Source organism: Limulus polyphemus, unplaced genomic scaffold (assembly GCF_000517525.1).
Source record: "Limulus polyphemus unplaced genomic scaffold, Limulus_polyphemus-2.1.2 Scaffold2740, whole genome shotgun sequence".
Classification (NCBI taxonomy): Eukaryota; Metazoa; Arthropoda; class Merostomata; order Xiphosura; family Limulidae; genus Limulus; species Limulus polyphemus.
The window spans coordinates 103,860-117,455 of record NW_013668350.1 but is presented as its reverse complement, the minus strand read 5'-3'; the positions used below and the strand labels follow the sequence as shown (position 1 = coordinate 117,455).

General features: G+C 30.8%; 1 protein-coding gene across 1 annotated transcript in view; it reads right to left on the bottom strand.

Moving 5' to 3' along the window:
- Positions 1-12,297, bottom strand: part of LOC106467789 (solute carrier family 25 member 40-like) — a 31,965-nt gene extending 19,668 nt beyond the window's left edge. The window contains exons 1-5 of the mRNA XM_022395982.1: positions 12,243-12,297; positions 11,794-12,000; positions 5,971-6,167; positions 4,018-4,085; positions 1,940-2,070 (exon numbers count right to left, since the gene is read on the bottom strand). Of these exons, the coding sequence (XP_022251690.1) occupies positions 1,940-2,070; positions 4,018-4,085; positions 5,971-6,167; positions 11,794-11,929 (532 nt within the window). The 5' untranslated portion in view covers positions 11,930-12,000; positions 12,243-12,297. The remainder of the gene's footprint in view (positions 1-1,939; positions 2,071-4,017; positions 4,086-5,970; positions 6,168-11,793; positions 12,001-12,242) is intronic.
- Between the last annotated feature and the right edge of the window lie 1,299 nt (positions 12,298-13,596).

The following is a 13,596-nucleotide window of genomic DNA, read 5'->3' as shown; positions in this document are numbered from 1 at the left end:
AGAGATTTTACTGGATAGGTATGAGGCAAGATGTGGATGAATGGTGCAGGACATGCAGTACATGTTGTGCTAAAATGGGACCCAAGCATGAGGGATGTGCTCCAATGAAGTTATATCAAGCTGGCGCACCAACGGAAAGATTAGCTGTTGACACTGCTGGTCCTTTGCCCCAAACTCGTGCTGGAAACAGGTACATTTGTGTGGTGATGGATTATTTCACCAAGTGGCCTGAGGCATATGCAATACCAAATCAGGAAGCTACAACTGTAGCTTCGGCTGTTAGTGATTTCTTCCTCAGATTTGATATGCCATATGAACTGCATTCAGATCAAGGCCATAACTTTAAATCAGCTGTGCTCCATGAATGCTGCAAGTTGTTTGCCATACGAAAGACCAGAACAACTGGACACTGGGACAGGAATTGGCAAAGTTTTGTAATAGCTGCCAAGATGACTGGGATGTCTTACTCCCTCCACTGTTGATGGCCTATAGGACAGCAGAGCATGAAACCACTGGATACACTCCAGCAAAGTTGATGTTTGGTTGGGAACTTCGGTTGCCAGTGGATCTGTTAACAGGATGCCCACCTTATGAAGAGTTGCCTGAAAGTGTGTCAGAATTCGTGAAAGTGTTATCGGAAAGAATGGATAATATTCACCATCAAATGCATTCAAACTTGAAAACGTCTGCTGATTCGATGAAGTTATCTTATGATAAGAGATCTACTGAAGTTAGCTTTGTACCAGGACACAATGTGTGGTTGTATAATCCCAGGAAGTCTCCTAAGTTGTCATCTCCATGGGAAGGCCCATATGACATAGTGGATCGTCTCTCAGACTTGACTTTCCGGATAAAATGTGGTCGGCAAGGTAAGCCAACGGTGGTGCATGCCAACAGGCTTTGGCATTATCATGGTCCAGGACATTTCAGTTGAAATAGAGTGAACAAAGGAACAAAAGATGCCGCTGAAGACGTGTCACCTGAAAAGGACACTGTTGAAGCCCTTCATGAAGTTACTACCACTGATGTGACTATTACTGATGATAGGACAATTTCTGATGGAGCAGATGAACCTCACGTGAAGCAGAAGCCAGTACGGAAGAAGATACGTCCCGTAAAATTAAGAGACTGTTGAATTTTAATTTTTGTGTTTGTAGTGTTTATAAATTCTGTACATTTAATTAAGTTATTGTTAGTTATCTATTGGTTTAAATTAAGTGGCTATTGTTCGGGATGAACAATACTAAGGAAAGGGCAGTGTTACGATAGCGGAAGTCACGTGATGCTGGTAACACATGATGAGTTTCTAGAAGATTCACGAAGAGATGAGATGTACACTTTTTGTATATATAAGACCGGTAAGAAGTGATGGGAACAATGGAATTGAATTGCAGACAGAGATAGAGATGGACAATTGAGTCAAGCACGGTAAAGTGCGTGAATCGTTCGTTGTAAATTATAGCATTTGTTTAAGTTAAACTGACTGTGGAAATTAAGTGTATTGCTGAAGTTTTTCGGAAAGAATTTCTATGGAAAATTAACCATAGACGTAACAATATATATATATATATATATATAAATATACACACACACACAGATGTAGTATGTATTTACTAATATTGTCTTTCAGGTTTAGGTGAACCTGATTTCATGTAATGTATATTCTTATATATGTTTACAACCTATAAAATCAGTACATAATTAACACAAATCTACTACGAATGTCAGAACAGTACTCCTAATGCATTAAATTCCAAGTAACTAAACTAAGATAGTTCATCAATATGTAAATTATATGTCACAGCACTACACCTTTCCTTAGTTTTCAGATTTAATTTAATAGTTTCTTAATAACACCCACAACAATGGAGAAATTAAATCACATGTTTCTAGCATCAAATTATATGTCAACTTTACAAATACAGAAATTAATTCATACCTCTTGCAGCTGCCCCAGACACCATAGGAACCCATACTGGCTGTTTTGGAGCTGTGAAATTGTGTACTAGATAATCACGAAGTTGGTCATACAAGGTGAAGTAAATCACAGTTGCAGGAACAGCCATAACTCTTTTAGGAAAAAAAAGAAAATAGGAATATATGTACTGTTAACACTAAAACACTGGATGTTTCTTAAACTCCGTAACATAAATATTGTAAAATATTCTGTACCTTATTACAGGTTGGAAACATGTATGCTGTATGAAAAAAATAAGATATTTATACTACACTCTACAGCATATTTCAACTTATTCAAAAAGTGAAGAAAAACACCTGTATTAATCTTAAAGAATAACATCATAATTACAATTTTTTACAGCTTATAAGTATCTTAACAGCCATCACCTTAAAATATGAGATTATCTAATTTTCCATATAAAAAAACAAACAAATACCAGACACGCAGCAATGGCACATGTATGAATGGAAAAAAAAACAATAAAAAGGGTTAATTTATGTTTTTGAAGAATTGTCCAATAACAGTTATAACCAAAAAAAAACAATTTTTCCACCTAAGGGAATTCATTTTTATTATGAAATGTTTAATAAGAATTCATAAAAGGAGAGAAATAATACATATTTATGTAGTTCTGCTTATACAACGTTTAAACATAATATAAAGATTTACAATGTAGTAAAAGTTTAAGTGAAAATGTAGTTAACTAGTGGGTTTAAAAATTAGTAAACATTTGTGTGAATAAATTAAAAATGCAAGATGATGAAAATGAAATTACAAAGTCTTTTCTTAGGCATGTGCCAAAACCAAATTTTTGCTGATTCATGCTTGGGCTGTTTGTTTAGTACGTGTACTTAAATCATTTCCACAAGAGGAATTTCCACCAATTGTTTACAAACTAATTTTTTACATTTGCAGTATATTTTTTAAATAAACAGAACATACACTTATGTATATGTTAGGAATATGTGAAGAGGATGTTATAGAGTAAACTAACGTGTATGAAAATGTACTAAACTGAGTTTTATTAAATGTAGTTTAACAAAAATACTCTAGAAAAAACACGATACTTTAAGAATTTCAAAACTTAGTAGAAACTCAAAAATAACAGTGATAACAAAAAAAAGGCTTAAACTGCAAGCAATTAAAAAAATTGATAAAAGAGGGAAAAAATTTCAACAAAGTTAAAAATAATTTGTGTTTATCTGTTGTAATGTACACTGTAAAATATGACAAATGTATAAATAAATATGGCACATGCAGAAGTACAACTACATCAGTTCTCTTAAATTTTTTATATACATGTAAGACTGAATAAATATTTCTATTAAACCTTTTTATGGATAATGTCTGACAAGTAAGTATGAATGATCATGTTTATCTTGTTGTCATCATAACTACTGGCATATTTCTGATTTAATTGTGCTTCAAATTTTTCATTTTACCTCGTTTTCTTTAGTTCACAACATAATTATGTCTTAATATGGCAATGCTTCATCTGTAGTACATAAGTAGACATTTCATTCTTTTACAAGATAGTTTCTTCAGTCACTTTATTGAATTTGTGTGTAAAAGTTAAAATGAAATCAATAAATAAAATGCAAGGTTAACTTTGTTGAAAATTAAAACATTTATTGAGGCCATCAACAGCCTCCTTTTAAAACTCACTTTCATGTTTCAACTGTACTTTTTTCATCCTCATAAGTAAAGCATATTTGTTATACATTTAGCCTAAAATTCAATTTCTTATGATAAATTAGCATATTAATAAAATCAAGTTAAGCTCAGGTCTACAATTACAGTGGTAACATACGTACACACACATATAATAAACTATTAGGCTGTTATTAAGGTATCATTCAAAAAAATACATAAAAGGTTCAACTTGTGCTAATGTATTTGGTTTAAATAATTTTGAAAAATACAACACTTATAGCAGCTACACTGCAGTCATTCATCAGTTGGATGCTCTCACTATTAATAGTTTATTTGGACATAACGCTAAGCAACAAATTTTCAATACAGAAACTAAATACAAAAAAGTAGAAGATATAACTTACAATGTAGGTGGAAGCCCACTCCATAAAGAACTTAATCCCTCTGTTCTAGTAATTTTGATAAATGCATCCTGATCAAAAGATTAAACAAAAATAAAAAAAATATTATTTTTTCAAGTTTCTTAAAATATTAAAATTACAGAAGTTTCATTATAACAGCAAAGGTTTTGTATTATAATATTTCACTATTATAGGTGATGTCCATATAAATGTAGATGAAAATACAAATTGCTTAAGATAATAATTTGATAAAAAAATATGTTTCTTCAAGATACTGATATTTGTAGGTAAAACACTGGCTGTCTCTTGAAAAACCACCAAAAAAGGACATGTACCTTAAAGACATCAGTGGACACCATAACAATGCATACAACTTAACAAATCAGAAGCAAACAGGTATGTACAAGAAACAGGGTTCATGTGGACTTTGCAAAAGAAAACTCCAGAACCAATAATCAGATTTCCAGAGCTCTCAAATCTTGCCATGGATTGAATTTGCATTTTTGTTCACAAAATGAGTTCACCAGCAAAAACTGCAACTGTCTCATGTTTCGAAAGATACGAGACTTACAATGACCAACATAAAATATAATAAAAGCTGATTTTTTGTTTTTCTATTTCTCCACAAAAAAAAAAAAGTGAATCATTTCATAAAGACATTTTTTTATTGAAACTGAAATGTCAGGACTTTTCCAGGACCAACATTTAAAAAAATCCATTTTATTTTAGGATTTCCAGTACCAAAAGTTTATAGCTATTTTCCATGACTTTCCAGAATTTCAATGTCCTGTAAAAACTTGAAGAAAACACGTACAAGTAACAGTCATGCTAGTTGTACTACTAACCACACATACAAAAATTGGAGAATACAAAATTGGACACTTATTTAATTGAGAGTAGCCCACAACAGAATACACTAAGTGGATTTTTTTAATCATTTTACTTAATCTTAGCTTGTAGTGAAGAAAATTCTATGAAGTTTCAGTAAGAAATATTTTTACTGTAACTATAGATTACTTCCAACATTGTTTACATTAGATGACAGTTAAGTAAGATTTCACATTACTTTGTGTCAGTGCTCAAGTTCCCCCTCCCTCCACAAAAAAAGTGCTGAAACACACTATAATTTCAAAAAGTTACAAATAAAATAAAAACACTTCAAAGTTAAAAAATTAAATAATAAGTTAATGCAAAAGAAACTAAAAATTTGAAAAATTTTTTCAAAAATTAGTGACATTGCAAAACTAAGGTTTCTGTTTGGAAGACATTTTTTCAGCATTCTATCTATTTTTATAATTGCAAACTAATCAGCTGATCATACTGTATTGCAAGTGTATGCTTCAAGGGTATAAATAATAATAACCAATACACTTCTATCGTAACAGAGTGAAAAAGGAGAAGCACGTGCAGTACAGTTTTACCATTTGCTTCACCAACAGTGTGTATTAGTTTATTTAAAATAATAAGATTGTCTATTTACCCCTTATACATTTGATGTTTATTGAGCCTAAAGGAAATGTAAATTGAGAAACATCTATGGAAAATGTTGAACATACACAATAAACTGACAAAAATACCCAATGTTTCATTTTGTTTTATGTTCAGGCAGTGCAAGTTTTCTGTTGCAACATCCAGAATGAGTCAATACTATTGACAGTGATATTCTTTGATACATATTCACGTGTGTAGTCAAGTTTGAACATAGTTTGCTCTAAAAAAAAAAGATTGTATTTATTGTCAGAGGTTTTAAAAAGTGCTGGAATGCCATTCATGTGTGTTTCACTATGACTCAAACACTGGTTTGTGTATATAATAGACAAAATTTAATCTATGTGCATGTGTTTGTGTATGCTACAACATTATTTAATTATTCTTACTTAGTTACACATTAAAAAATAATTAAGATTTACATGTATGATACACCACATTTAATAAAACACCAAAAAAATCAATTACCAAAGTTCCAGTAAAATGACCAGGTCTTCTATACCAGTGTGGTGAAGTTACCGGCCCATTTCCATTGGAATTCCCATTTCCATTTAAACAAAAACACAAGTGTTCCATCAAACCATTGCAATAGAGGAAACATTTATTCCGTATGAATTCCTTTTGCTGAGCTTGGAGCCGAATTTTCACAACATCAAGAGGAGTAACTAAAATAAAGTTGAAAATTAATACCATTCCCAAAGTTCCATTTGTTTTGTAATCTCACATATAAAATAAAACAAAGATATGATTAATTACATATTTCAACACTTCTTTTGTAGGTGTGAAATAAAGAGAACATAAATTAACTTTTTTTTATTATTTTCACACCATAAGATATTTCTTGATATGCAGAACATTTGTACATATAAAAGTACTGAACATGTATGTTATTATCTAATGTATCCAATAGATATTCCTTCATAAAGAAGATGTTTTAGTTAAATTCCATTTTTGCCACGTATTAAGCAATTTAAATCCAGGAACAAATATACTTATCACCGCAGTTCTTAACATAACTTTCTTTCACAGCATTTTGGACAATATGACATTAGTGCACACGTCATTGTGTGTAACTCTATGCCTCTCATTCATTATTTATCTGATCGTGAAAGAATGCAACTTGTAAAATCTGAACAAGCAACCAAATCCAAGAAGTACAATACTTTATCACAATAACAATTCTAGTTTTGTACAAAATGGGAAAAATTATGATGTTACTTGGAATGTTATTATCAGTTAAATCAAGATAACTGAAAAGAAATGACTTCCTTTCAAAATCTGGTGTTTCAACCAAAAGTCCTCCCTTAAACATATAAAAGGAATTATTTAATATATGAAAAATACCAAGCTTACAAAAAAATACTAAATTTACTGGTCAAATGAGTGATGCCAGGGTTTATCAAACTAAAACAAAGACACAATTACTGCAGATACATGTACGAAGGATTATGAAGCTCTTTGCTGACAATATTAAATTTGATTTTATGGGATTTTATATTCACATTAACCACTACACATTACTCAGATAGTCAAAGATAATACTCTCTTTCAGATTCCTAAAAGAACCTGAAAATGAAAGAAAGTGATAAAGTCAAACATTAAACAGCTTTCTTACCAATATCTTTAGCACTGAATAAGAGTTTCCCAAAATGATCAATATCTTTAAAATTCAGAAGGATTGTACCTTCTCTTTTTGGTATTTCCGGTGAATAAAACTGTATTAGGAAAGCTCAGAAAATATGAGTTATATTTTGAGTAAAAATCTCAAATCAGATGAGATGTATATTAAAACACTGAAAATGCTTAATAAAGAGCTAGTGAGGATTTAGCTTTTCTTTTTCAGTAGTCTTTTGACTAGGGGAAATTTCAGGTGATTGGAAAATTACTAAAATGAATTTAATTCTTAAAAATAATGAACTAAAAGAAAAATAGGAGTAAATTATAAGGCTGGATAACGTTTTAGAAAATAAAAGTTTTTAGACGGCTTGACCAGGTAACGACAAAACTTTATTACAAAATGTCGAAACGTCGTACATCTATAATAAAGTTTTTGCATTACCTAGTCAAGCCATGTCAAAACTTTTAAATTATATGGCTTTTATCATGGTCTTTGAATATATTTTGAGAAATAATTTAGAAAAGCCTTTGAAAATCTACCATTAATTTACGATTCTTAGCTTGGTTTCAGGAAATGTTTCTTTGAAGGACTTCTGCTTGTTTTGGAAGAGGGCATTTTAGCTGATATCTTGACTAGAGCTAAGCAATTTAATCAATTAATTATGAATAGTGATTACATCAATTAGTATCATGTAAACTAATAGATTAAATCTAAATCAGTGTTTCTGATTATTACTGTTTTGATTTTTCCAACAATTGGTTAAACTAAATTATAATTAAATTTATTGTCATGAAAATAATCAACTTACTGAGTGTTTTTGATTAGTTCTATTTTTGATCATTCCAATTATCCAAGTAATCAAGATACTTCCACCAAGCTTGCTCACTTATCTTTGTTACAGCAAAGCTACTAAGGTTATATGTCACTGTCACTAATTGAGCTATTGGCTGAAGAAAGGGTAACCACCTGGCAACCAACACCCACCACCAACCCTTTTTTGTTTGTATGTACCATGATTTAAGGAAAACTGTACTAATCAATTAATTAATTAATTAAGAAAACATTTGATTAAGTGCTCTACAAGGTATTTTTCTAACAAGTTGGATGTGTATGGAACTGGTGATAAAGCTGAGAAGTGGATAAAAAATTGGCTTACTGTTTGGTAAAAAAGCAGTGTTGATAGAAAGGCATCTTTTCCAACTGACAACATGTAATATTGTTGACCCTCAGGGTTCTGTTTTGGTGCTTTTGTTGTTCATTATTTATACTAGCAATTTAGTTAGCTTCTTGGATATCTTCAAATTAACTGATGATAAACATGTTGAGTAGAGCTAATTCAAATGAAACTGCTTCTCTTCTTTAAAAGGATCTTGTCTAGAAATGAAATATGATTTCATACATTAAGAAATTTAGTACGATAATTGGGAAAAAGAAAACTTCCTTTTTATGCAAGATGTTCAACGGTGTTGTAGAAAAATAAAGATAGATACAAGTGTTAAGGTGTGCAAAGATCAAGAAGAATTCAGAGATCCATCTAAAGGCCAACAAGGTTATTGCCTTCATGTACAAGATTGACAAGGTTTTAGTTTTGATCCCATTACTACAGGAAAGTACCAATATGCTGAAATAGTGTGTGGAAGAATTAGTAAAGTAAGTTAATTTTCAAACTTTTGAGAGGTTTGAACAATTGCACTTTTTCACAAGATCAAAAGTGATAAGATTCAGTTTATAGATTTTTAAAACAAAAAATAATGACAGTACTTGAAGCTAATAGCTTGTGTTCTGTAAACTATTATTTCTTTATTGTTACTTTTGTCAACAGTATTGGTTAGAATATTACATAATGTACACAATAGTGCAAACAAAAGTTTAAAAGATTTCTTAAATAAAGAAAGACAGATTATACACAGGAGCCTTCTGCTCTTATTGTCTTGAAACCAAAACTAAAAATAGGTCTCACTGAGGCTATTTGGAAATTGAATTTCTGGAATAAGTTGTCCATCCATAAATAATTTAAAACAATACTTGTGTAATATATATATATATATATATATATATATACACACACACACACAACAACTAAAAGGAATACAACATTAAAATCATTACACAATAAATAGTTATTAAAACAGGGACTTGCCCTAAAAAAAGACTGTTTCAATGTTCCATGAAATAGGTGTTATAGAACACTAAAACAGATGTAAAGTATTTTTAGGGCAAGTCCATGTTTTAATCCTTTTAATTGTATACATATATTGATAGATTGTCCAGCCATGTTGTTGATGTCAAATCTCTGGGTTCCTTCAATAAACAGCTTAATGAGATTCTTGGATCAACAACCATGTGATCAAGATGGGCCAAATGGCTTCCACTCATTCCTGCAGTCTTAATCCAGTCCATAATTGAGGTTACTGTCAGCATTCTGGACTTTACTGACCTGGCTGATAACTCCTCAGCACTTAGTGAAAGGTAGCCCTGTTTATTTGTTACTTTTTTTCTCAGACTTTTTACTTGCAGCGGTATATTGCAAAGTAACAGTGAACTCCACTGTAGAGATATTTTTATCTTGCATGTTTTTGTCACTATATTTCTGGACTTCAACACTGAATTCAGCACAACAGCTGTGTCTTAGAAGGGTTTTTTGCTGACTTTCATCAATTTTCTGGTTGTTTGGAATCTTTCTTTGCTCTTCCTCAGCCAAGCTTTCTTGACTGGACTTGTAAGCACTTGTATCTCAACTCATGGAAGGTTTTGGTTACTTACCTGTGCTGAAAATAACTTGACACACTATTCCTCTTTAGTATGGTGATTACAAAACACCCCTTTGCCATTGTTCCATAATCCAGACAGCAGTTACAAACAATACAAAAACATTGTCCAGAATCAAGAGTTCTTCATACCCACGGTCTATTTAAAGAATATCTTTCTTCACACCATTTATTTTTCAAGAAAACTGGAATGACAAAATGTCCATCACACAGCCATGCAATCAACAATAATGTGGGTATAAAACAGAGCAATAAATAAAAATTAAGAGAAACTGCCTGCCACCTTGTGGTACATTATAAAACTACAAAAAAGTGCTTTATGTAACATATGTATAGTAATACAACAAACATATCTCTTAATTTTTCATGATTTCCCCAAAATTCTTAAAATAGAAAAAATATTTATAGATGGCAACTGATGAAACAATGCATTCTAATCATTATATAAAGAAGGTAAGAAAAAAGTATATTTAATTAGATATACTTAATACCAGATTGATTTTCAGTTTTTCTATACATAGATAGCTTGCTCTAAACAGAAGTTTATGTATATTACATGAAATAATTACTTAAAATCTTTAAAAAATTACAATTAGTAACCCAGACTTGTTCTTATGTAAAACTATTTCTCTGGCTAGTTTTTTTCTTTTTAGTTGTAGATTATATAACCTGATGAAATAATAAGTACCAATACTCCGAGTTTTATAATTTTCTATTGAGGAGGTATTTAGATGTGCAAGATTAAATTTGTCTTGGTTGTTTCTTTCTTGTTTCTTTGAGATTTTGGATAACCTTGATAGACTGCACAGTATTTTACCAATTTGCTCTTGTGATATGATATTCCACTAATCTATCCAGGCTGAATAAATATGTGTAGTCCAGAAATAAGGTTAAAGTTTGTAAAATGCAAGGTAACACAACCTTTACTATTTACCACATTTGTGGTGTAGCCAAAATCTTGTCATCATTACACATAAGGACAGTGATAAAGATTAAGCTGTTGCAAGTGGGATTTTCAAGTATTAACATGTGTTACATTTGTAAATTATCAGAATGTTAAATAATCAACAGTACTTGGTCTGTTTTTTGTTATTGTATGTATTCTCAGTTTTTCTATCATTTCACCACAATGGTATTTACTTGTCTGACAAACCTTTATCTTATCCCATTTGATACTTGGAAATGGCTTCTTCATATTCAATATCATGATTCAAATATATAAATTTCAGTTTTAATAGTAACTTAAATTGTTACAGCAACACTGATCATAATTATACATCAATACTGTAACATAGTATTTTGTTAATAATCTTTGCAATGAAAGACTTGATGTGGCAACAAACATGAATGTGATAATGTTCATACACTATGGTCATGTAAATATAACTAATTTTAGAACACACATTAAGTGGCAATTTTTTTATGTATTACATATGTAAATATGCAAAATACAGTAGACTACACTGACTAATTGATCTATTTGTATAAGTTTAGTCACTATTTGTTTTGTAATGTAGAGTGTATTTTATGACCAGCTAACTTAAAATTTCAAAAATATACTCTACTTAGAAACATTTATCCAAATGCATAATTTAAATAAGCAACTCTCAAATCATTAATATACGTTAATTACATGCAAGTATAGAACAAAACATGAATAATTAGTAGTAGTATTACATATTCCAAAGTATTTTTTTAAATTTTAGTTATTGAAACTGCAAATGCAGTGTCACAATTCTGTAAAATAATGCAGTGTTTTGAATATTCCAATTTCTAGAAATATAGTTTTTCACATGACGATAATTTTACATTTCTTAAATATGGCTAATTTATTATAATAATTTTCAAGTTACTCATAACAGAATATTAAAAAGCATATGCTAACAAATCTAAAGTAGAAGTTACCAAACAAAGACGTTATAACTGCTCCCGAGCATGATGATATCATCCGTTGCAATGGAGTTAGGCCGTTGTTGGGGTTAGTAATAGTAGTACCATCATCATTAGTATCACGACGATCAACTCGATTTTCCGAATTCATTGCTATCTTAAACGTTTTAGTTAAAGAGAACCTCAGACTCTGTATTATTCTGGAAGTTGAAACTATGGAACCTAAAATTGTAAAAACTTAATAATATTAATACAACTAAAAAGGACTGAAATTGCATTTGATTTTGATGCTCGATGAGTAGATCACTAATTCACACGCAACTCAAACTTTTGACATTTAATTCGATAATTGTTACAGCTGATTTATTATTTATATTAATTTCTCTTTAAACTTTGATTAAAAACTAGCATAATTGAATATTTTTCAATCTATATTTAGGGACGTGGACAAAACTAAAACTCACGTGGTCATTGTACAATACCCTTAAACATTCAATTATTACGTAAATTAACATTTCATCATACACACTTCCTTCAGAAGTTTGGAAGAGGGCGTTAAAATAAATATATGTATTCGTTATTGAACATCCAAACATTTTCATACTGTAAGAATTTATAGAATATTCCAGTTCTAAAATACAAATAAGTAAGAATGAAGCGTAACTACATGAAGTAATAAGAAATAAAATAATGTGAAGACTATCCCAAAAACCTCACAATCAACTAATAATAATATCAGATCTTCACATTAATTAAATCTCTTGCTTCCTAGTGAGTCAGCGGTAAGATTAAGGACTTATAACGCAAATATTCAGGGTTCAATTCGGGTTATTCGACTATCAGGATAGATCGCACAGATAACAGAGATCCAAATAAGGGTGTGCACCTAATCTATGGATCGAATCTGACCATAACTAACGTCAATTACACAAATACAAACGAGCGCATAGTAACTGATGTAAACTTTACAAACAACACAGTCGTAACAGTGGTTAGTGTCGACTGTAGTGGTAGAGGATCTCAATAGCAAACACAAATATTTTGGATGGAACAGTACTACCGCAAATGGTTATAAACTAATCAACTTATAAATAGTAGCAATACTGTACTAATAAATAATTATACGCCTAAATACTGTTGTACGGCAACAAATACATGTGATATACTAGATTTGTGTATAACATCGAATGAACTAAGCCTAAAGTGTGTAGAATTTCATGTAGGACAAGATTTATATAGTGATCATTTCCCAATATGGAGCATCTTCGATCTACCCCCCCCCCCACCAAAATTATAGCTATAATAAAGCTGATTAGCTTAAATACAAAACGATTGTAGATTGACTATTACCAACTTCAATTAAAACAAGTGCTTCGAGACCTTCCAAAATAGTCAAATAATAACTGAATGCATAACCAAACCCGCAAACATTGCAATACCAAAACACGAACAAACACATGGAAACCACATACAAACATAACAGGTGTGATAATAGAGAGATACAAACTACGAATATTATATATTAACACAAGAGATATAAACTTAAAACCACAAATCAACGCACTCACAAACAAAATAAGAAATGAAATCAAACACTTAAAACAAGAAAGCTGGTACTCATTTTGTTGCAAACTAAATGAACAGGTCGACCCCAAATATTTCTGGAAACACTTAAAAAGATACATAGAAAAACACAAATCGTCAAAACCTACTGTTACGTCTCTGGTCGTTTGTTAATTTCCCGTAAAAATTCTTTCCGAAGAACTTCAGCGATACAAGTCCTTTCTTAAATAAAACTAGTTTATTCTTTCTCAATAC